At 43.3% G+C, this 21,068-nt stretch overlaps 1 protein-coding gene across 6 annotated transcripts in view; it reads left to right on the forward strand.

Annotated features, from left to right (window-relative positions):
• The window catches only part of TNRC6B (trinucleotide repeat containing adaptor 6B), a 246,723-nt gene extending 237,449 nt beyond the window's left edge, over window positions 1-9,274 (forward strand). For all 6 annotated transcript variants that reach the window (XM_081309335.1, XM_081309338.1, XM_081309333.1 and 3 more), the window contains one exon: window positions 1,036-9,274. In XM_081309335.1, the coding sequence (XP_081165461.1) occupies window positions 1,036-1,423 (388 nt within the window). In that variant the 3' untranslated portion in view covers window positions 1,424-9,274. The remainder of the gene's footprint in view (window positions 1-1,035) is intronic.
• The last annotated feature ends 11,794 nt before the right edge of the window (window positions 9,275-21,068 follow it).

The following is a 21,068-nucleotide window of genomic DNA, read 5'->3' on the forward strand; positions in this document are numbered from 1 at the left end:
ATGATTTGTGAAATAGTTGAATAAATTTAAGTACCACAGAACAAAGCAGATATTTATAAAATGTGAAACGTTTTGTCATTTTTCATAAAAGAATCTAGCTGCTTTCTGTAGCCTCTTGTAAATGATGTTGAAATTTTGTGGTTTGGGTGGGTGGCAGGGTTTTGCTTGAAGTAGATGGGACTGGATCAGACTCCTCCCTCCCCCAGCCCTTGGTGGACAAAAAAGGACTGACTCCCTTTGGCTGCAGATGCCATGACAAAATTCCATGCACAGAGGGAGTGGGCAGTGGGAAAGCCCAGGCAGCAAGCAGGTCCAGCCCTGGGACAGGGCAGCACTTTTGAGTGTCTGGTGCTGAGGTTGTGATCCTTACCCCACATGGGACAAAAAGAAATGACATTTTTCGTCTCTTTTCTTCTTTTAAGATTTGAATTTTTTTTCAGAGTACTTATAAGTTTGCAGCAAAATTGAGAGGGAGATACAGAGATTTCCCATATGCTTCTACCCCTCCCTCACATATCTAGCCTACTTTATTGTCAGCATCACTCACCAGAGTGGTCCATCTGTCACAATTGATGAACATACACTGACATTTAATCCCCCAAAGTTCATGGTTCATATTAGGATTTATTTCTGGTGGTGTCCCTTGAATGGATTTGGACAAATGTATAATGGCATGTAGCCACCATCATCTTATCATCGACAGTAATTGCACTGCATTAAAACTTCTCTGTGCTCCATGTGTTCACCCTCCCCTAACACACACAGACGTGTTTGTGATAGTCAAGTTGTCAGGAATATATAAACTCCATATGGTGTGGATACACGGTTATCAGGAGGCTTTGACTCTCTGGAGCTTTGGTCACACCTCACTGCATTGAAGTGCAGGTTCTGATCTGTAGCCCAGTGTGGTACCTGTGATTCTACATACTCAAAAGCGTCCAGGTGAATTGACAGCAGGGGACTGGAAGCATTCAGTCCCAAGGGTGCTGGAGCGTTTCCCTTAGACCCACAGCTCTCTTTTCCTTCCTTCTCCAGGTGTGTGTTGGGAAACACTACCATCCTGGCTGAGTTTGCCACAGATGATGAAGTTAGCCGCTTTCTGGCACAAGCTCAGCCCCCTACACCTGCAGCAACCCCAAGTGCACCAGCCACGGGGTGGCAGTCGCTGGAGACCGGCCAGAACCAGTCAGACCCTGTAGGACCTGCGCTGAACCTTTTCGGTGGGTCCACTGGGCTCGGGCAATGGAGCAGCAGTGCTGGTGGCAGCAGCGGGGCTGATCTTGCTGGCGCTTCGTTGTGGGGGCCCCCAAACTATTCTTCTAGCTTGTGGGGAGTCCCAACTGTGGAAGATCCCCATAGGATGGGCAGCCCTGCTCCTTTACTACCTGGTGACCTTCTGGGAGGAGGGTCGGATTCAATCTGAACTTAGAACTTTCAACTCTGACCTCGTGACCTTTTTTGGAACAGCAGCAGCACTAACTTGACCTTTTCGTTTTTTTTTTCAACTTGCAATAAATACATTTTTAAAAGGAAAAAAGAAAACGGAGAGAGGAAAAAAAAAAGGTGGGTCATTGACAGACTGTCTGAGCACATAGTTGCCTCCCTTATAACTTCAGTTTTTTCGTTTGGAATATGAATCCAAAAAAGAGAACATATCACTCTTGAAATACTTGAATCATGAACGCCAACCTAGAAAGACAATGTGAAGCAAGTACACATACCATTTAAATTTAAACACAAAAAAAATTAAAAAAATTAGTTTCTAGTTTTTCACTTTTTTCATGTTATATGGAAGTTGTTGCTAAGAAACATATATACTGAAAAAAAAATAGCTTTTTAACTTTGTTTGCACTGGGTGTGTTTCCGTCCTTAGGTCTACCATGTTTGGGAGGGAGGGAAATTCAAAAGAATTGTTGGGGGAGGGGGGAGGGAAGACTTGACGGAGCCTCACTTTAAAAACAAAAACACAAAAAACCTAAAAAAAAAAAAAAAAAAAAAAAGGAAAAAATTTGTGATTGGCTGGTTGATAAATACCAGTGTGTTCTGGCACATGTAACTGCCCAGGCATGCTTGTTCTGGTATGTGTGTGCACGTGTGTTCATGTGCATTCACGTGCATCCTCCTGTCTCTGTGTGTGTGTGCCTGCGTCCCACCCTCCTCCTCCCACCCCACCCTCATTTCTCAAAAAGCTGCATTGCTGACAGTCTGCAGGCTGGCTGGCCGGCCACCGCTTTTTATTTTATTTTATTTTTTAAACTATGAGAACACACAAGCACAGGGAGCTACTGCAACTGAAGCCACTCCGTCAGGCTGCATTGAGACGAAGAGTGCTTTTTCACGATGAGAGCAGGGAGCTCCTTTCCACTTGTGCATTAGCCTGAGAGTGAGATTCTCTAGCTTTCCTCTTGACCTAGCAGTAGAGCGGAGCACTGCCAAGTCCAAAAATCAGAGAGCAGGAGGTATCTCTTGGAGCAGCTGTGTGTTCAGTCTGTTTTTTAAAAGTGAATAGCCACTAGGCACACCTGAGCATCTGTTAAATTTCATGCAGGTCCTTTTTGTTAGTTTGAATGGGAACAGTTTTTAGATTATGTGATGTCTCAAAAGCAGAAAATTTGTGTTCCCTCTTTCCTATGTGAGCAGGTGAGAAATTTATCAAAAAAAAATCAGGAAATGCTGAATTGAATATTTCTATTGGTTCTCATTTTCATTTGACGAAAACAGAAAACAGTAAGTTGTGAGCAGCCTCCTGGAAGCATCGCAGCTCCTCCCCCTCTGCTCCTCTCTCGCTGAGCGTTACCTGTGCCAGGCCATGGCGTGTTACAGCACCAGGCCATCACTGACAGAGACGTTTACTTAACGAATGTTCTTAAACCAGTGTGTACTTCAAGCGTTTCCCTTTGTTTCTCTGTGTTGTGTATTTCCTGTGTATGTGGTTTTGCTTAGGCAGGAATAACTTAGCAAAGACTTAAGTATTGCACCTTTTTTTTTTTTTGGTTTTTGACCTCTTTTTTTTTTCTTTTTCTCTTTGTAATGTTGCTTTTTTAATTTCTGTATTTAAAGACTTTTTTTTTTTTTTTTAAGCATCAATGTAGTAGTACTCTGGGCCGAACAGGGGGCAACGTTTAATCCACAGTTACCACCAACATGTATGTGCTATGTTGAAATCAAAGTATATCAAACTGCTTGTTGTGAAGAGTGACAGCGGACCTGAGGGTACCCCTTTATACAAAACAGGTGGGGGTTGCGGGGAGGGGGACACGTGCTGGTGACAAACTAGCACTTGTGTGGACGCCCCAGTCTGCATCGTACTGTTCAACATAAAGTGCCGACATTCTGTACCAGCAGATACCTGCCCATTCCAGCCCTTGGTGGGAGCAGACCTCTACTGTCCTCTGTAACTTGCTGCTTTCAAGGGAGTCTTTCTTTCTTTCTTTAGCATCTTCAGTGAAGGACACAACAATGCCTGATGCATTTGACTTTTGGTCACGTCTGTGTAGGTGGGTGGATGGGTGTGTACAGGAAAAGGCAAAAAAGTTATTTGCATGTAAGTGGTTTTTGTGAGTCAAAGAATGGGAAATTCTGTAGTCCTGTTGGCATACTCTGTTGATGACAAACCTAGCCTCAAAAGAGATTGACAGGCATAAGTCAAGTGAGCGCTTGCATGAGCCAGTCCGCAGGAAGCCCTTTGCGGGTGGGTGTTCACACTTGAGTTTGCAGCGCTGGTTTGATCCCACGAATGCCTTGTCCAAACTGACTGTGCCCTCCTCCTGCTCTCTGGTTTCCATCACCACCGTGCCCCTCTCATCTCTGCCCCGACCATGCGTCTCCTTCCAGCCCCACTGACTGCTCTCCATTTTGGAGCAGAGCCCTGTCACGTGTGGTGACCTCCAGGTGAAGCACAGCTTGTGTTCATACATCTACAAACAGAAGGCTAAATCTTAGTGTCCCTGGGCCAGGAGCTTGTCCCGAGGCTCCTGAGAGCCAGTGGGGACTATCCACTGCCGCTCTTGGTTCACGGCTGTGTCCTGCCCTGCCCTCTTCTCCTCCTGCCTGTTGGGTCCTTGACCTGCACTATGGCTTAGTTGAGTTCCTTACGATACTACGGTGAAAGCCGGGTGCTAGAGCCCCTCTTGTTTACAAGACATAAATGAGGGATTTGAAATATGTAAAAATAAACATGAGAAGCTAAAATGTTCTTCCATCATAAGCTTAAAGGGAAAAAAACTAAAAACTTAAAAAAAAAAGACCAAAAAGTGCGTATATATATACATATATATACATATAAATATATATTTTAGATGAAGACTAACTCTGGGAGCATTTAACAGTGTTTTTTGTTTTTGTTTTTAACATTTATTTTCCTGCTTTAAAATTTGCAAGCATTCTCAGGAATTCTAGGGTAGGAAGCCAGTTTTTTGAAGATGGTTTATTTAACCGTATCTTATCCTAGATAGACGGCTGTTTCTTTCCTGTTAATAAACTTTTACAAGTTCCTGAAACTTCAAAAAGTTTAAACAATTTTTACTTAAAAAATTGTAAAAAGAAAAGTCTCCAAACGTTATTGTCATACTGGGGATCATACATTTTAAAACATATAGAAAGAAATATTTTTTAAAAATTACCAATTTAGCAGCAACAGGTAAATTCATTATCTTAAAAAATATGGGAGAAGGATTAAGAGCACCTTCACGGACTATTTGAAATCGAGTGTAATGTAATAGGGAGTGTTTGCAGAGTGGGGATGCCGTCACCTCATTCCTTTCCCTGTAAGGCTGAACTGGAACCTCCCCAAGCCATTTTAATTTTTTCAATGGAACCCTTCTCCCTGTCCCTTCAACCCCAGCAACAAAAGAAAGAAATACAGAAAGAAACAACAGCTTTAAAAATAAAATAAGAGTAATTCTAATCTGTAAAATAGTACGGTTGGATTGCTGAGAATCTATGTAAAGAGTTAGGAAATATAGGTTAATAATTTTTGGAACAAATTTTAAACATAGGCATTACTAGAGGAAATTATATATGGACTGTTCTATTAATGAAGAATGTCTGTCTCACCTCTGTTTGTCATGGGAAGAGGAGGAGAAAATGTAGAAGAATCTAATAAGGAACAAGTGATTTTACTTTCTTAGCTCCCAGCTACTGTTGTACTTGTTTTAATTGCTGTTTTGAGGATCTGCTGCTTAATTATCTCCCTCCCTCCTCAGAGATCTGGAATGTTTCCTTTCAGTTTTGGATGTTGAGTTCTTCTTTCATATCCTTTCTGGGGCCAGGGGTCAGCATTCCCAAGCATGACCACAGCTTCTTTCAAACGTTAAGCTTCGCGGTGGGAAGGAGACTCTGGCTCCACAGGGAAGGGAGTGGGTGGGTCGCTGCCTGCAGTGTCTCCAAAGCCGCTTTAGTGCCTTCGCTCACACACCCAGACATCCCAGGCAGGGGTCGCGAATGTGCCCATGGTCTAGTCCCTCCACAGCCCGTAGGATGCTTGCCCAGGAAGGTGATTAGAGTGACCACTCCAAAGGCAGTGGGCTAAATTCAACAGATGAACAGAAATCAAGGAAGCTAAATAGGCTTTTATGTTGTGATATGTGGAATGCCAAGTTCCTTCCTCGTGTGTGTGCCCTCCCTTGCCCAGCGTAGACTTCTCCAGGTGTGTAATGGTTACTGCTCCTGCGATGGGGAAAGTCTCTGTGCTGGGCCAGTGGAAGGAGGTTCCTGTTTTCTGCTTCTTCTGCCTACCCGCCCTTTGTCACCTTGCTGAAAACTTTGCTTTATTGGTTGGCAGTGACCTAAGAACAGGTTATGGTGAGGGTATCATTAAAGAGGAAAGCTCTTTTCTTTCCATGGTATTTTTTTGGCAAGAGCCATGTCTACCAAGAAGTTAGGTGGCTTTGGTGTACTTAGAAAATTCAGTGGGTGTGTCCTCTTTTCCAGCACATTCTGGCATATATACCGAGGCCACCCTCATTTCATAGATTTTACTTTGTACACATTTTGGACATGTAAGCATGAGTTTTCCATTTTGTAGTAGGGTTTTTTTTGTTGTTGTTTTTTGTTTTGTTTTTTAAACATTTGATTGCTAGAGTGGCTGGAAGTGTGTATATCTCTTAAACATCACAAACTTGGTTTCTGTCTATCACATGAGTAGCCAAAAGAAAAACAAAGTGAAATAGGGAAAGGATTGTCTTCCATCAGACAGGGGCCTCTGCTGCCAGTGAGAATCCAGTGCCATCACCCCACTTCAGGTGTTGAAAATCTCAGTTGTCTGCAACCCTGGGAAGAAATTATAATACCTCCATCTCCTTCATCCCTGTCCCTACAAGTGTTCCGTTCACACCGCTCACGAGAGAGGACTTAGCAGTGCTTCAAGTGAAGATTCCAAACCATGGGTTCAGTCCCTAGCACCACACAGAAAGAAATATTCCAAACCACATTCTTTCATCAGCATTGTCCTTGTCCCCTTCCTTCCCTTTTCCACATCAGCCACTTATTGCCCAGTTTCACTTTAGCAGCTGATGTTCAGTTACTACGGCTGCTCTTCTAAGAATTTCCCCAACTCTTCTGACACGAATGTAGCCTAAGTAAGTGGTTCTTCCACACTCCTGTGGTTTGAATGTGCTATATAAGGTGTGCAAGGGAAGGAGAAAGACACAAGAAATTCCTGCCTAAGAATTTGGAAGCACCTTTATTAACATGTCTATGAGAAACTAAAAGTTCACAGACTCTTAAGAGCAAATATTCCTTTCACTTTCACCCTTTTCATGGAGGGGGTGTGGTTTTGTGGGTTAGCAGCAAGATTCCATTTGAACCTCAGATGCTGTGTCCTTTTTCATCTTATTTTTCGTATAGTGTCATCTTGACTCTAGTATCTGTGTGCTGAGCAAAATGCTCAGTCAAGCAAAGCCTGTTTCCTTCCAAGTGTAAACAGGGTGTTTTCAGTAGACTTGGCTTAATAGCTGTTTCTAAGGTTAGGGCACAACTGAGTCCTGTATAGCAAAGGTCTCATTCTAGCTGGGCGCGGTGGCACACCTGTTATTCCAGCAACTCGGGAGGCTGAGGCAGGAGGATTGCAAGTTCTAGGCCATTCTTAGCAACTTAACGAAACCCTGTCTCAAAATTTTAAAAAAAGGACTGGAGAGTAGCTTAGTGGAAGAGGGGCCCCTGGGTTTAATCCCCAGTTCCTTCCCCCACCACAAAAAAAAAAAAAATTTCCATTTTTCTCCATCCACATAGTTTAAATTCAGCATATAAAGCTTTGTTGTTTAGGGGTTTGAGTTTTTAGTTTTATTTTGTTTTTTGTTAAGATCTTCAGCTAAGAGTAGTCTTTTGTTTTTTGTTTTGGTTTTTCCGGTGCTGGGGATTGAACCCAGAGCTTTGTGCATGTGAGGCAGGCACTCAACCACCTGAGCTATAGCCCCAGCCCCCAGGAGTAGATATTTTTAGCTGGTCAAAAAACAAATCAAACTTTTTTCTCCCGTGTTTTTGCCAAGTTTTGTCATGTTTCATGTCTGTGCATTAACTATACTACTTAGAAAGAAGTCTAATTCTGCGATGATGATTTTCCTCCTGCAAGAGTAAAACCAAGGCCACTGATAGTGCAGATAAGAATTTTGTATTGTCTGTCTTTAGACCTCATTCACAAAAATAGGGTGCCCTCTAGCCCTGCTGCACACCAGGCTGTGCCCCCTTTCTGTCTTGATCTATAAGAATATCAACAATCTCGAATATTATTTCCATGTCCAGAGTTTGTGCACACAGTATGATATGATCTGTAGGCTTATGGCCAGTGCCAAAGGCATGTGAAGGTCCCCATTTGTCCAGTGATAGTGTTTTCTTCTTTTAATTTTGACATGGGCTATGGTGGTATCACATTCTTTAGATTTGAAATATTTGTTGACTCCAAAAACCTATGAATATAGTAATAGCTTAATAAAAACTGAGCATCAATCCTCCCTAAACTGCCCACATACCTCCCCACCTCTTACCCCACTCTGCCAAAGGAGGCCATGAACATCTACAGGGTGAAGAAGCAGGAATACTGGGCAGGGAGTGGAGAGTAGCTTCCCCACCAGCCCAGCATCCACACGTGATCACTTGGACTAGGTCCTGAGTGATTATGAAGTATTTCTAATGTTTGAGTTGTTTTTGTTTTAAACTGTCAATCTCATGCTGTCACCCAGAAAACCACCCCTCACCCTCCAAAAAAGTAGCAAACTGAGTGTTTGCTTCACAGAATTTAAATAGTTCCCTTTTCCGTCAGCCGCACACCTGGATTTGCTTTTAACAAGACACTGCATGCCAGGAACTCCCTCTCCAGAGGGTCTCTGCAAGGCTGAGTCATTGATTCTTCATTGTGGCAAACACATGTCCTTTCATGGGAGGACAAAGGTCAAGTAAATGCAACAGACAAGAAGTTTTCTGTGAAAACAGTGTTTCCCTGAAGCAGTGTGTGCCTCCTGAGTCATTGCTTTGGAAATAAATTCCCTATTACAATTGGCCCAATCCAGCAAGCATTGTTAATGTTGTGACAGATTTTTCAAAAAGAGTAATTATTTTGTCCTGCTTTCCTTTCCCTTCACACTGACTTCCAAGACCTCCTGGTGAACTAGGCATTCCTCCTTGGGCACTTGGGCACCAGAAGGTGCACCCCGCTCTGGGGGTGGGGATGGGTGGTAAAGAACTGGAGGCTGTGAGGAAGAGCGGACTCACAGAGGAAGGCAGTAGATTGCCAAATGTGAAAAGAGGATTTATGCAAAACAAAGCAAAAACCTCAAGAGCCCTTCAAGAAGTCACATGCCTTGTAAAGGTAGTGTGGTTTTTTGTTGTTGTTTGTTTTTCTACAAGTGATGCATTTTAGCCTGACACTTGCCAGAAATTTCGGGTTAAGTTAGCATAAATGTGTTTAAAACACCACCTCCTCCATTCCCTTTTAATTTTGTCCCAGAAATCACTCAAGTGAAGTACCTCTGAATGTGCCTTGGTGAGTTCAGAGACCGTCTCTCTGAGGTAGAGGCCACCCATTGTGGTGAACACAGAAAGATGGTCATCGATCAGCCCGGTCTTTGGGGCAGTGGAGTTCTCTGGAAGCCCTGGGGCAGCTGTTGAGCTTTCGTTAGCATCAGTGTTGCACATGTAGTTGTGTCGAAGAGATTCTGGGGCTCTGGAGAGGAGGGGATGAAGTGCAATTGCACAAGTGACAGAGGCCTGGGTTAGTCTGAGAGTGCAAGTTTGGTTTTGGTATCTGAGTTCCCTAGTTTTCTGTGTGTGTGTGTGTGTGTGTGTAACCAGTTTTCTTGTGTTTCCGTAACCATGGAGAATTGGAATAAGGTGATATTTGTAACACATTCATTCATGCATGTAAAGAAGGCATTTTCTGGCTGGCTCCTGTGTGTGCAGCTCGGGCTGTAAGTTTACCCTTATTTACCCTTTCATTCTGTGTCCTGAGAAAGTCATTGTTTTCCCCAGTGGAAGTCCCATCATCTTGCCGTTTATGCACACAGGGTATTGCACACAAGGAAAAAGGTTTTGAAAGAGTTAAGATTGAAGTTTGTGAGAAAGAAAAGGAAAATTTGCAGTCATGTTTTATTTCTTCAGCAATTATTATAGTTAAACATAGAAATCTTCAGTGTCTCTTTATTTGTTCTGATGTTTTCAACAATTCCACCTCTTCTCCCCACTCCTATCTTCTAAAGAAATACCAAGTGGATGCTAAGGGCCATTCCCACAGTTCCTCACAGCTCCCCCACAGAGGAAAGCAGTCCCTAGATTCCTTCAGGAAGACAAAGGGAGGAGGGGAGCCTGGCTTTCTTGCTTCACTCTCATTCCTCTCTGATGGCCTTGAAATGTATTATTATGCAAATGTGAATTTTGATACTGAACTTAAGAAGAGGTTGTTGGATTTTTTTTCTTTTTTTTAAAAAAAAAGGTCCATATGTGGTCATCATTGCTTCTTTATTTTGTAACGTGAATTGTAACTATGCATTCTGCAAAAGGGGGGAGGAGGGCGGAGGGGAAGAGGGTTGCTTTGAGTCCTTGTTCTCCAGTTTCTGTGTCCATGGTATCCCCACATCATGGAGGGAGGGGGAGTGAGAGAAGATGCGCCAAGGTTGCCACTGTGGGATCGAAAGAGACCTGAGGCCTCTTGCCATGGTTGGCAGGTCAGATGACCAGGCACATTCAGGGGGCCTGCAACTCCTAACCACCAGTATGGTACAGGATCCCTGATCCTAGCCGTGCAGTGTTAATCCAGGGAAACTGGGACCCCAAAGGCTCCAGTGTTCTCTGGACAAAAAAGTCTCATCCTTTCCTGAATCCAGAACCCTTCAGCTCAGGAAACCATGCCTCCCTTGTGCTGATCTTGAAGTAAATCTTTATGTCAATTCAAAAATGCTTCCTCTTCTCCTTTTTAATTTCTCTCTTCTTTTTTAATCATTGTTAAGTGAACTTATTCTTAATTATGAGGGAACTGCCCTCCTCTGTGAGGAAGAGGGCTGTTGCCTGCTGTTGCTTGGCAGGCAAGAAAAGATTCTCTTCCCCAACCGCTGTCCTACAGTCAGATGGAATCTCTCTGTTTCCCCCTGCATTTATGATGCTGTTCCTATGGTGAGCAGTGAGTGAGTGACATGGGAAGGCCTGCGTAGTCCTCTTCTTAGTTCTAACAGAATTCCTTTGATCTTGCCTGTGATACATCATGGCACCTGTACTGCTCTGGCCTAGGCATTATTTGCAGCACACAGTATCATAAGCAAGAGATCGTTCGGCCTGTATTCAGTGTTTTCCTTGCAGCAACTTTTGTTGTTGATGTTCAAAGTACTGTAACGAGTAGCAGACTTGATCACAGTCTCCTCGTGCCGGTGCAGGACTGCATAGGCATGACCTTATCAGGGTTTTGCTCTGCTAGATTGCCTTTAAACAAAAAAACAGATCCTGACGTTTCAATACCTCGAGGTACAGTGCCCCTGCAATGGAAACCCTTAACTCCTGTCTCCTTTCTGACATTGGTGAGTTATTCTTTATAAAATATAAATGTGTAAATAGCAGAATAACTTTAAAAACATTGTTTGCTGTGAAAGTAACCCTAAAATATGATATTTTCCATACTAAGCCATCAAAAGTCTCAGATCTGAATCCTTTCATGTTTAAGAAGCAAAGACAGAGCAGGTCAGTAGAATGAATCTGTTTCCAGGTGGAGCTGCGTCTGTCGCTCTGCCTCACAGTGACCGCAGACCAGTGTCCAACCCTGTCTTCTTAACTATTGCCATCTGTTCCAGTATCCCAGCACTGGGGTGGGGGTTATGTGGATTTCTCTGGAAGATATGTCCTGTGCTGGGACTCCAGAGGGTTTCTAGGCAAGACTTTGAGTACACACACACACACACCTTGGATATCACTCTGTAGTTCACAAGGGGATTTAATCCCTGGCATTTCAGTTTGTGCTAAAAAATTCCTAGTCTTGTCAGATTGTGATGCTTTTGAAATATATGGATTTCTTAGAAGGAAACTCATCTAAGGAGACAATGCTAACAACCTTGAAGGCCGTGCACATTTTCAGATCTTCCTCCTTCCATCAGACTTGAGGGAAATACCTTTTAACACCAAGTTCATTCATAGGACTCTTGTCAGTTACTAGCTTCCTGGATTTGGGTCCCCATGAGACAGGGTTGGATTGGATCCTGTTGAATGGCTTCTTTACCCCCACCCCAGCTCTTTGAAAGTAAACTGTTGAGAAACCCTTTCTAGTGTGCTCTCCCTGGACTTGCTTAGTGACGACTCCTCTGAGGAAGAAGCTGGATGATAAGTACATGTTCATTCTCCACCCACCTTCTGATCTGGGTTCTGTCAACTTGCAATTCTTCTGTTGTTACCTGGAGGCCCTTACCTAGCAGTCTCCTTCTTCTGATCCTCATGGGTTCTACCTGCCTTTCTGCCCTTCTCTGATGCTCCCAAAGGGCTTTGCTGATTTCCACATCTCTTTCCTGGGACACCTCCCCACTACCACCCTTTGCACACACCAGTGACCAAAGTGTACACAGTGATCTCAGAAGATAACAAAATGGTGCACGCTCCTGAATGTGCTCCCAGAGACACGTGCACAAGACTCTGCACCCTTGGCCTTAATCTCAGCACGACTTAAGGTGCAGGAACATTTTTAACAAGTTAAAAAAAAAAACTGGGAGGGAAATAAAGCAGATATAACAGCTAACCATGCCCACTCCTAACTCCCCATAATTTGCTTAAAACTTCACATTCTGAATCTGCCCCATCCCATCCCTGTTTTGCGTAACCAAAAACAGACAACAAAAGCAATCTGAGGAGAGGTTTCTTGACTATTTTTATCTTTCTCCCTTTCGATGGAGATATAAATGCTGCTTGGGTTCCATAATCCTAGGGGGCTATGTTTACATAGTGAAATACATCCTACCAAATCAGGAAACAGTGAATAGTGGAAGTCACTTCAGTGAGGAGTCACTGAGGGTGAACCTGAGACACCAGAGGATCTGGGGGTGTGGCTGAGGAGGAGAGGCAGAGAGGTATCACCAAATCCTTGTGACATGGGCTCCCTCCTTCCCTCCTCCACAGCTCTCCTTGCCCCCTTTAAACAGAAGGTGCAGAGAAGGCATCAAAAGGAGGCTGGATTTTTTAAGAGGCAGCTTTCCAACTTTGCACACAAACAGGTAACAGAAGGTACAGCAAAAAAAAAAAAAAAAAAAAAAAAAAAACCTCTCATCTGAAACACTCGGCAAAAACAAAACCTGTCAAAAGGACTAAATAGCTGCACATATTGATGCTCTCTGCAAGTTACCTATAAGTGTTTTGTTTTTCTTATACTTGAAATAGCTTTTACAATATTATTTTGGTGGCTTTCTTTTCTCTCTTCAGATGGGCAATAGAGAAAGAGGATGATGGGATTTAAGGACACTTGGGGGAGAAAAGGGAGGACATGGCATTGTCTTTTTTATTAAATAGAGGTTTAATCAAACTCCCATATGTTGACATTGCTCCTCGTGTTACTGGTTTTACATGGACACAGAAACTAGGCACTTTAGAGGTGCACTTGCACGGCAGGCTGGGCCCCCCTTTTCTATATTTTATTTTACTTTTTTAGTATAGTGGTACTTAAAATCACTGGTTCACTTAAAAACAATAAAATGTTAAACTCTACTAATGTACAAATAAGCTGAAAAGTTGCATTTTATGTGTATTTTTTGCCATAGCAGGTACTGTATTTCTCATGCTGGATTTCAAAAAAAAAAAAAAAAATATATATATATATATATATATATGTGTGTGTGTATATATATATATATCAAAAACAAAAAAAACTGAAGGGTGGTGTTTTATTGGATTGTGACAGGTTGAGTAATAAGGAATTAAGTCGTCGTCATTTCATTAAAACTGAGAGATGATGTAATGCATATATGAGAGTTTTCTGAAGGGTTTTTTTGGGCTTTTAAACAGCTTATTTTTGTTTTTGTTTAGTTTTTTATTTTATTTTATTTTGGAAAGATATGATTGTATTATGTGCAACTCAGTTGCTTACATTATAACTACAAAATATTTTTGGGTTCCTGGAAAAAAAAAAAAGAAAAAAGACTAATAAATGTGTTTGGCTGCTAAGCATTTACTATTGTGGTTTCTTGTTTTATTCTGCCAGTTTAATTTCCTCCTTTGTTGAAAGTTTTATCATTTTTCCCCCTCCTCCTCTTGTCTCTCCCTGCTCCATATATAAAAGCTTTAAATTTGGGCCTCAAATTTGTCCATTTTGTCTTGCTGTGTGGTATTGTTAGGTTGATGTCGGACTGGTGGGTCCATTTGTGCTGCTTGCTGCCTGCCCTGGTGCTGTGACCTGCCACCGTGCAGGGTTCAGATTCTGTAAAAAAATTCAGGTTCTCCTGCCTCTTTGACTGTTGTCTGTTGAATTCCAATTTGCATTTGGTGGGAGAACACTAAAGTGAAGGAGAGAAGATTCTGCCTCCTGCTGCAGCTGTGCCCAGGGACTAACCAGCCAAGTGGCTTTGTCCAGAAAATGCCATGCTGAGCCCCCCTCCGCCCTGTGCTGGGTGCTGCAGAACTGCTGAAGAGCACCACCTCAGCTGTTGGGCCAGGTTTTCCTGTCTCCATGTCTCTTGTTTGCTGCCTGTAGAATAGAAAAAGGAATCCATAAGAATTGATCCCCCCCACCCAATTCCTAGGTACTTTTGTATCTGATTTAATTCTCAGAATGGTGCATGAGGTAGACATGGCAAACCCTTTTCATCAAGAAGCTGAAGCTTCAAATGATTTAATTAGCCAATAACAGGCAACACTGAGTGCTCACTATGAGCTGGGGCGTGCTCCAAGCACATGCTCCTGGTTTAACTGAAGCTCCTCTCCACTGCTATAGGCATGACCATAATAGGAACCCAGGTGGCATTCAGAAGTCATGCTGGCCCATGCCTATAATCCATTAACTTGGAAGGCCAGGGCAGGAAGACTGCATGTTCGACTCACACTTGGTAAACTTAATGAGACCTTGTTTTAAAAAAGTCACTAGGGCTGGAGGTATAGCTCAGTGATAGAACACAGTCTTAACATGTGTGAGTTCCTAAATTCAATCTCCAAGCACCACCAAAAAAAAAAAAAATTGATATTATGTAAAAATGCCTATGCTGAAAAACACCTGGATATCAGAGAAGAGTTTTAAGGAAATTATTATACAAACTTGGTAGGCTATGTTCCATTCAGTTCTTTCATCTTAAAAGAAGTAAACACTGGGAAATGTGGACAAGAAGAGATGACTATATATTCAAAAACACTTTTGGGGCCTGCCAGTCCTAGGTATGTGCTCTTTTATTATAGTATAGAGATCAGCACAAAAATAAGGCCTTCGTCGTTACCAAAGGCTTTATTTTAGTTTTGGATATTTTCAAAATGTATTAGTGGCTAAGGAAGAAGGTATTATAGAATTAAAGATGGTTGTTAAAAGACTTTAGTATCTGAATCAGTCTTTCTCCATGACCACATGGAAAAATCCATCTTACCACCTTGGGTTCTTAGCGACTTTGTCCAGACCTCGCCAGCCACACACACCCCAAATTGCTCCCCACCATTATCAGTAATTTCAGCATCCTTGACCATGGCCTCTGTCCGCCCAGCTGGTTCCTACTCCTATTGGATGGCTGCTTTGACTTCATTGACTATTCCTTCTAATCCAGTTTAGACTTTATAGTCCATAATTCCAATAACCTGCTGCTAATATTCATAAATTCCAGCAGGGTGTGCTAGTGCACACCTGTAATCCCAGCAGCTCAGCAGACTGAGACAAGAGGATAGCAAGTTCAAAGCCAGCCTCAGCAACTTAGTAAGACCCTGTCTCAAAAAATAAAAAGGGCTGGGGATGTATGTGGCTTAGTAGTTAAATACCCCTGGGTTCAGTCCTTGGTACCAAAATGATAATTATCTGATTATTATTATTATACACACATTTTCCCCCATAAATTCATCTGCCACTCTGTTCTGTTGATGTGACAAAATCCCCACTTTGGGGATTCTATTCTCTACAAGCATGCAAAAGCAGCCCAACATTGCTGGGAGAAAAGTCTCTACAGGGCAAATAAGGACTCCTTAAATTCTCTATAACCCACAACCAGGTGGCCTGGCAAATGTCCTGTGCTCATCTGATCAGCTTGCTCCTTGCTCCCCCTCCTTTAAGACCTTTTCTTCCAGGCACTGGGCATGCACCTGTAGTCCCAGCTACTCTGGAGGCTGAGGAGGGAGAGGTCTTCAGCCCAGGAGTCTGAGGCCAGGCTGGACAATGTGGTGAGGCCCAGTCTCAAAACAAAAGAGACCTTTCCTGATTTCAAATCTTAAACCCCATGCTCCTTCAGCTGAGGATTTTGCCCACCAATACATGGGGGAAAACAGAGTTCTAAGCGTAATTCCCTGAAATTCTTGTAAACCCTAAGCAGAGATGTCTCCCTTCCTCATGCTAGCCCCTCTAGTGTTTGGAACCCTTCCCTTCCTCCTCCCTTGGGTTCCTGTTACCTCCTTGTCCCCTTTCCCCTCACCGTTCCCCTGGGGCCTCCTGCCCATAGAGGTGCCCCTCCCAGGTTACAACACTGCCTGTGAGCGCAGGTGCTGGACCTGCCTTGCCAGCCACTGTTTCATCTTAACTCCCTCTGGTTCCTGCCCCTGCCATTCCTCTATGCTCACCACAAATCCTGGCTTTCCATCTGCTCTCCAACATGTTTCTCTGTTTCCTGTGTCTTGTGCTTTGGTCCCCTTGTGTCTGTCCTGGAGCCATTGGGTCCCACCAGTGCTCAGACCAGGCCCTCCTATTTTTCTCTTTTCCAAGAGTCTAGATGATGCCATCCACATTCCTTTTTTCTTTTTCCTCAGATTGTGTATCCCTCTGGGCTCTGTCCTAAACTTCCTGTGTTCCCGTCCTGTTGCTCCCCTTGGAGGCTTTCACCCTGCCCTGTATTTTTGTTTTTGTTTTTTGTAGTTGTACAGAATGCTTTTATAATTTTATTCGTATATTTTTATGTGGTGCTGAGAATCGAACCCAGTGCCTCACGCATGTTAGGCAAGTGCTGCGCCGCTGAGCTACAGCCCCAGCCCCCAGCCCTGTATTTTAAAGTACACTGTTAATGCCTATTCTGCACAAGTTTATCTTCAACCCAGACCTTTCTATTCTCCTGTCTATCCAACCACCTAACTGCCTGTTTCTAAGACTAATGGACAAATTGCTTCACCCTCCTGGTCAAATCTACTCCTCCCATCCATTTTACCCTTCACAGCTCACCTATTTATTCAAACCCACACCTCCACCTGTCACCTCCATCAGGAAGCCTGTGCCACCAGGCTGAGGAGGGAGAAGTCTTCAGCTCAGGAGTCCGAGGCCAGGCTGGACAATGTAGTGAGGCCCAGTCTCACTACATGTCATGCATGTGGATCCACAAACGTGTCTCACTGCCACCAACTCAGGTCCCACTCTATGCTCACCTGGACCAATACTGCGTTATCCATTCTCTTCCTCTTTACCCCAGGCTAGACTGTTCCCTGCATAACAACCAAACTTAGGCATGTGCTTACCCTCCATGGACATCTCTTGAAATGCAGACTCCACACCACTGTCTACAAATCCCCAAGCTACTAACTCCCTCTGAGCCCACTCAGCACAGGCCCCCTGAGCCTTCCTTTTTCCCAATGACACCAAAATCCTGCCCACCTCATGGCCATTATCCTTGTTCCTCTGTCCCCCACATCATGGCCTAATCTCGGACCAAATGGGAAGCCTCACTTGGTTATTCTGTCAAAAACAAGCTGTTGGGGCTGGGGTTGTGGACAGTGGCAGAGCACCTGCCTAGCATGTGTGAGGCACTGGGTTTGATCCTCAGTACCACAAAAAATAAAATAAAATAAAAAAATAAAGTTACATCAACAACTAAAGAATATTTAAAAACAACAACAACAACAAAAAAAAAACTGTTACCACCTCCAACTACCCTAAGGTACTCTATGCTCTTGTCCTCGTTGATTTTCTTCACAGAACTTATCACTATCGCCAGGCGTGGTGGCACACGCACGTAATCCCAGTGGCTTGGGAGGCCAACAGGAGGATCACGAGTTCAAAGCCAGCCTCAACAACAGTGAAGTGCTAAACAACTCAGAACCTGTCTCTAAATAAAATACAAAATAGGGTTGGGGATGTGGCTCAGTGGTTGAGTGCCCCTGAGTTCAATTCCTAGTAACCCCTCTCCAAAAAAAAAAAAATCCTGATCACTGTAAAATTATCTTATTATTCACCTCCCTTACTGGGATTACAGGCATGTGCCACCATGCTCATTGTTTTTTGTTTGTTTGTTTTTGTTTTGTTTGGTGCTGGAGACCACAAGATCACTAGTACCAAAAGGAACAGAGTTTATCTATAATAAACTGCGTGTGTTATCTCCAGCCCTTACCTTTGAGCTCCAGACCTGTGTATGTAATTGTCTACTCACCATTTGGAAGCATTTGGATACCCTGGAGACTCAGTAAGTTCTAAACAAAATTTGGTCCTGCCTGCTTGCCCTGCCTCCCACCCTGAGGTAGCTGGCCTCATTAAGCATAATGTACCCAGTAATAAACATGAAGAACCTGGAATCACCCTTGATTCTTCCTCCTGTGCTCCACCAACCTAGCTAATCATACCTCAGACTCTTTCCTTTTTTTGGCCCTTGTCCAAGCTAGGCCACCCACACCAATAGGTCTTACTGAACTCACTGCCTTAGCATAGCTTATTTCTCACATCCAGCAAGTCCAGTTCCCTTTCCCTATTTTTTTTTCCCTAGTGCTAGGCATTTAAGCCAGGCTTTGCACAACTAGGTAAGTGCTCTGCTACTAAGCTATGTCTCCAGCCCTGAGCCACATCCCCAGCCCTATTTTGTATTTTATTTGGATTAGAGACAGGGTCTCACTGAGTTTCTGCCTCACTGTTGCTGAAGCTGGCTTTGAACTCAAGATCCTTCTGTCTCAGCCTCCCAAGCCGCTGGGATTACAGGCATGTGCCACTATGCCTTTTTTTTTTTTTTTTTTTTTTTTGGTGCTGGGGATGAAATTCAGGGGCACTAGACCACTGAGCCACATCCTCGGCTCTATTTTGCATTTTATTTAGAGAGATGGTCTTATTGAGTTGCTTAGGCCCTGCTAAATTGCTGAGGCTGGCTTTCAACTTGTGATCCTCTTGCCTCAGCCTCCCAAGCCACTGGGATTACAGGCATGTGCCACTGCATCTGGCTTCCATTCTTTTTGTTTGTTTGTTTTCAATGTAGATAGACTACATTGATACCCAGAATGATATTTTTCCAAAACAAATCTGTGGCGGTCATCCTTCACTCTAAAGCCTGTTAGTGGCTTCTTGATGCTTAGAATAAAACTTCAAATATCCTTATTTCCAACAAAGTTCTTGTCTGACTTCCATCTACTTCCCTAAATTCACCTCTTGCTTTTACCTTTGTCCTTTGTACTCCAGTCTCATGGTATCCTATTGCCTAGTTCAAGGTGAGACCTTGAACTCACATATACACTTTGGTATATGTATCTTGGAATAAATGGTCCTAATGAGTAACAGGATATTACGTCAAGAATTTGAAGTCAGACCAGGTGTGGATGTGCACACCTTAATCCCATTGATTTTGGAGACTGAGGCAGAAGATAGCAAGTTTGAGCCCAGTCTTGGAAATCTGGCAAGACCTTGTCTCAAAAAATTAAAAGGGCTAGGGATATAGTTCACTGGTAGAGTACCCCTGTGTGAAATCTTCAGTACTTGGGAGATGGGGAAATGACAGCACCTGTTTAAGAACCTAAGCTTTTAAAAGCTGGAAATAAAAATGAATATAGAAGAAAACAACCAAAAGACTTGTTTGTTGAATCAGACCACAACTGAGAGGAAAAACAAAAAAACTAGACTCTGATTGAGAGATGTTGTTCTAGTTAACAGTGACAACCATCCAGCCTTTAAAGATCAAGAATGCTTCGGAGGACCTGCAAACTCAGGAGGTAAGCCCTGCAGTTCTGCAAGAGGTTTCCCAGGGAGGAAAGGTGAGTTAAATCTTGGGGGAAACTCCCACCAGTTCCTTCTCCTGGAGGGAGAGAGAAATAACCAAGAAGGAATAGCTGGGAAGTGAGCAGCATCAGCACCTGTCAAAGCAGGAAGGAAAGAGGTTATCTGAAATGCTAAATATTTCAACCAACTAGGGGGTGTGAATGTGTACAGGAAAACAAGATAAAAGTTATTTGGTGCCTGGCATGGTGGTGCACACCAAAGAGGCTGGGGCAGAAGGATCGTAAGTTAAAGGCCAGTCTCAGCAAATTAGCAAGGCCCTAAGCAATTTAGCAATACTCTGCCTCAAAAAAAAAAAAAAAGGGGGGGGGGTGCTGGGGATGTGGCTTAAGTGGTGGAGTGCTCGCTTAGTATGCGTGAGGCACTGGATTCGATTCTCAGCACCACATAAAAAAAATTAAAAATAAAGATATTTAAAAAAAGAAAAAGAAAAAAATAACACTGGCTGGGGATGTGGCTCAGTAGTAAAGTGCTCCTGGGTTCCATTCCCAGTACAAGAAAGGAAAAGAAAAATGTGGTCAAAAATGATAATGACATAGAGGTGACATTGGGAAGTTTTGCCCCTTTTTCTGTCCATCTCTATTCCAGGCCCTGCATGCCATCCCCAGCCATATTAACACTTTTTTATGCAAATATAAGCAAATAAATATATAAGTTAGGGAACAAGGCCTTTTGATTAGTCTTTTAGAGGAAGTTATTGATGATCACTGAGTATGATTTGGAGGAAGGGGAGAGGGCAGAAGTTTTATTGAAGTGCTAAGGATTAAAGCAGAGAGTAGAATGAATTTGTTGAGCCCCAATTGTCCCAGACAGTGAGTGAGCCAGGGAGCCAGCATCTTTTCTTGCCTTCACACCTAACTGCACTCCTGGGATCATCAGCCACATTTTGCAGGTGAGATGACCAAAGTGCCAAAAGATTTAAGTAACTTGCTCAAATATAGGGTAGTGCAAGTAACAGCAAATATGGGGTAGTGCCAGGAATGGTTGAAGAGGAAACAGCCAGAAAAAAGAGGACTTTACATTAAGGAGATACCAGGGCAAGTTGTAACAGAGCAAGGGCCTGCCACGGAGCCAAAGGGGTCCTCAGTTACTGGTTCTTGTGATCATGCCAGAAAGACGTTAGACACGTCACTCAGAGTAGCAGGCATAATTTTTATTAGAAAAGGTAGAAGGGGAAAGAGGATATTTAAGGGAGAAGTGGATCCTGTCAAGAGAGGAAAGAGATGGCACACCCCTCCTGTCTACAGTTTTATTGGGGGGAGGGGCCCCAGAAAGTTTCCAGACAGTTCCACCCAGGTCAATCTTGACTTGATTGACAGCAAGATTGTGTCAGACTTCCAAATCCCCACTGGGCATGGATGGTAAAGCTCCAAGGCAACTCTGGATCACTTTGGCCCATGCTGACTGGTTCTAATTGTCACATCTCTCCCAGTTCTGGAATCTTGTCTGTGTAAGGGTCATGAAATTTACCAGCTTCCTTGTAACTTGT

Source organism: Spermophilus citellus (assembly GCF_964194105.1).
Source record: "Spermophilus citellus genome assembly, chromosome: 10".
Classification (NCBI taxonomy): Eukaryota; Metazoa; Chordata; class Mammalia; order Rodentia; family Sciuridae; genus Spermophilus; species Spermophilus citellus.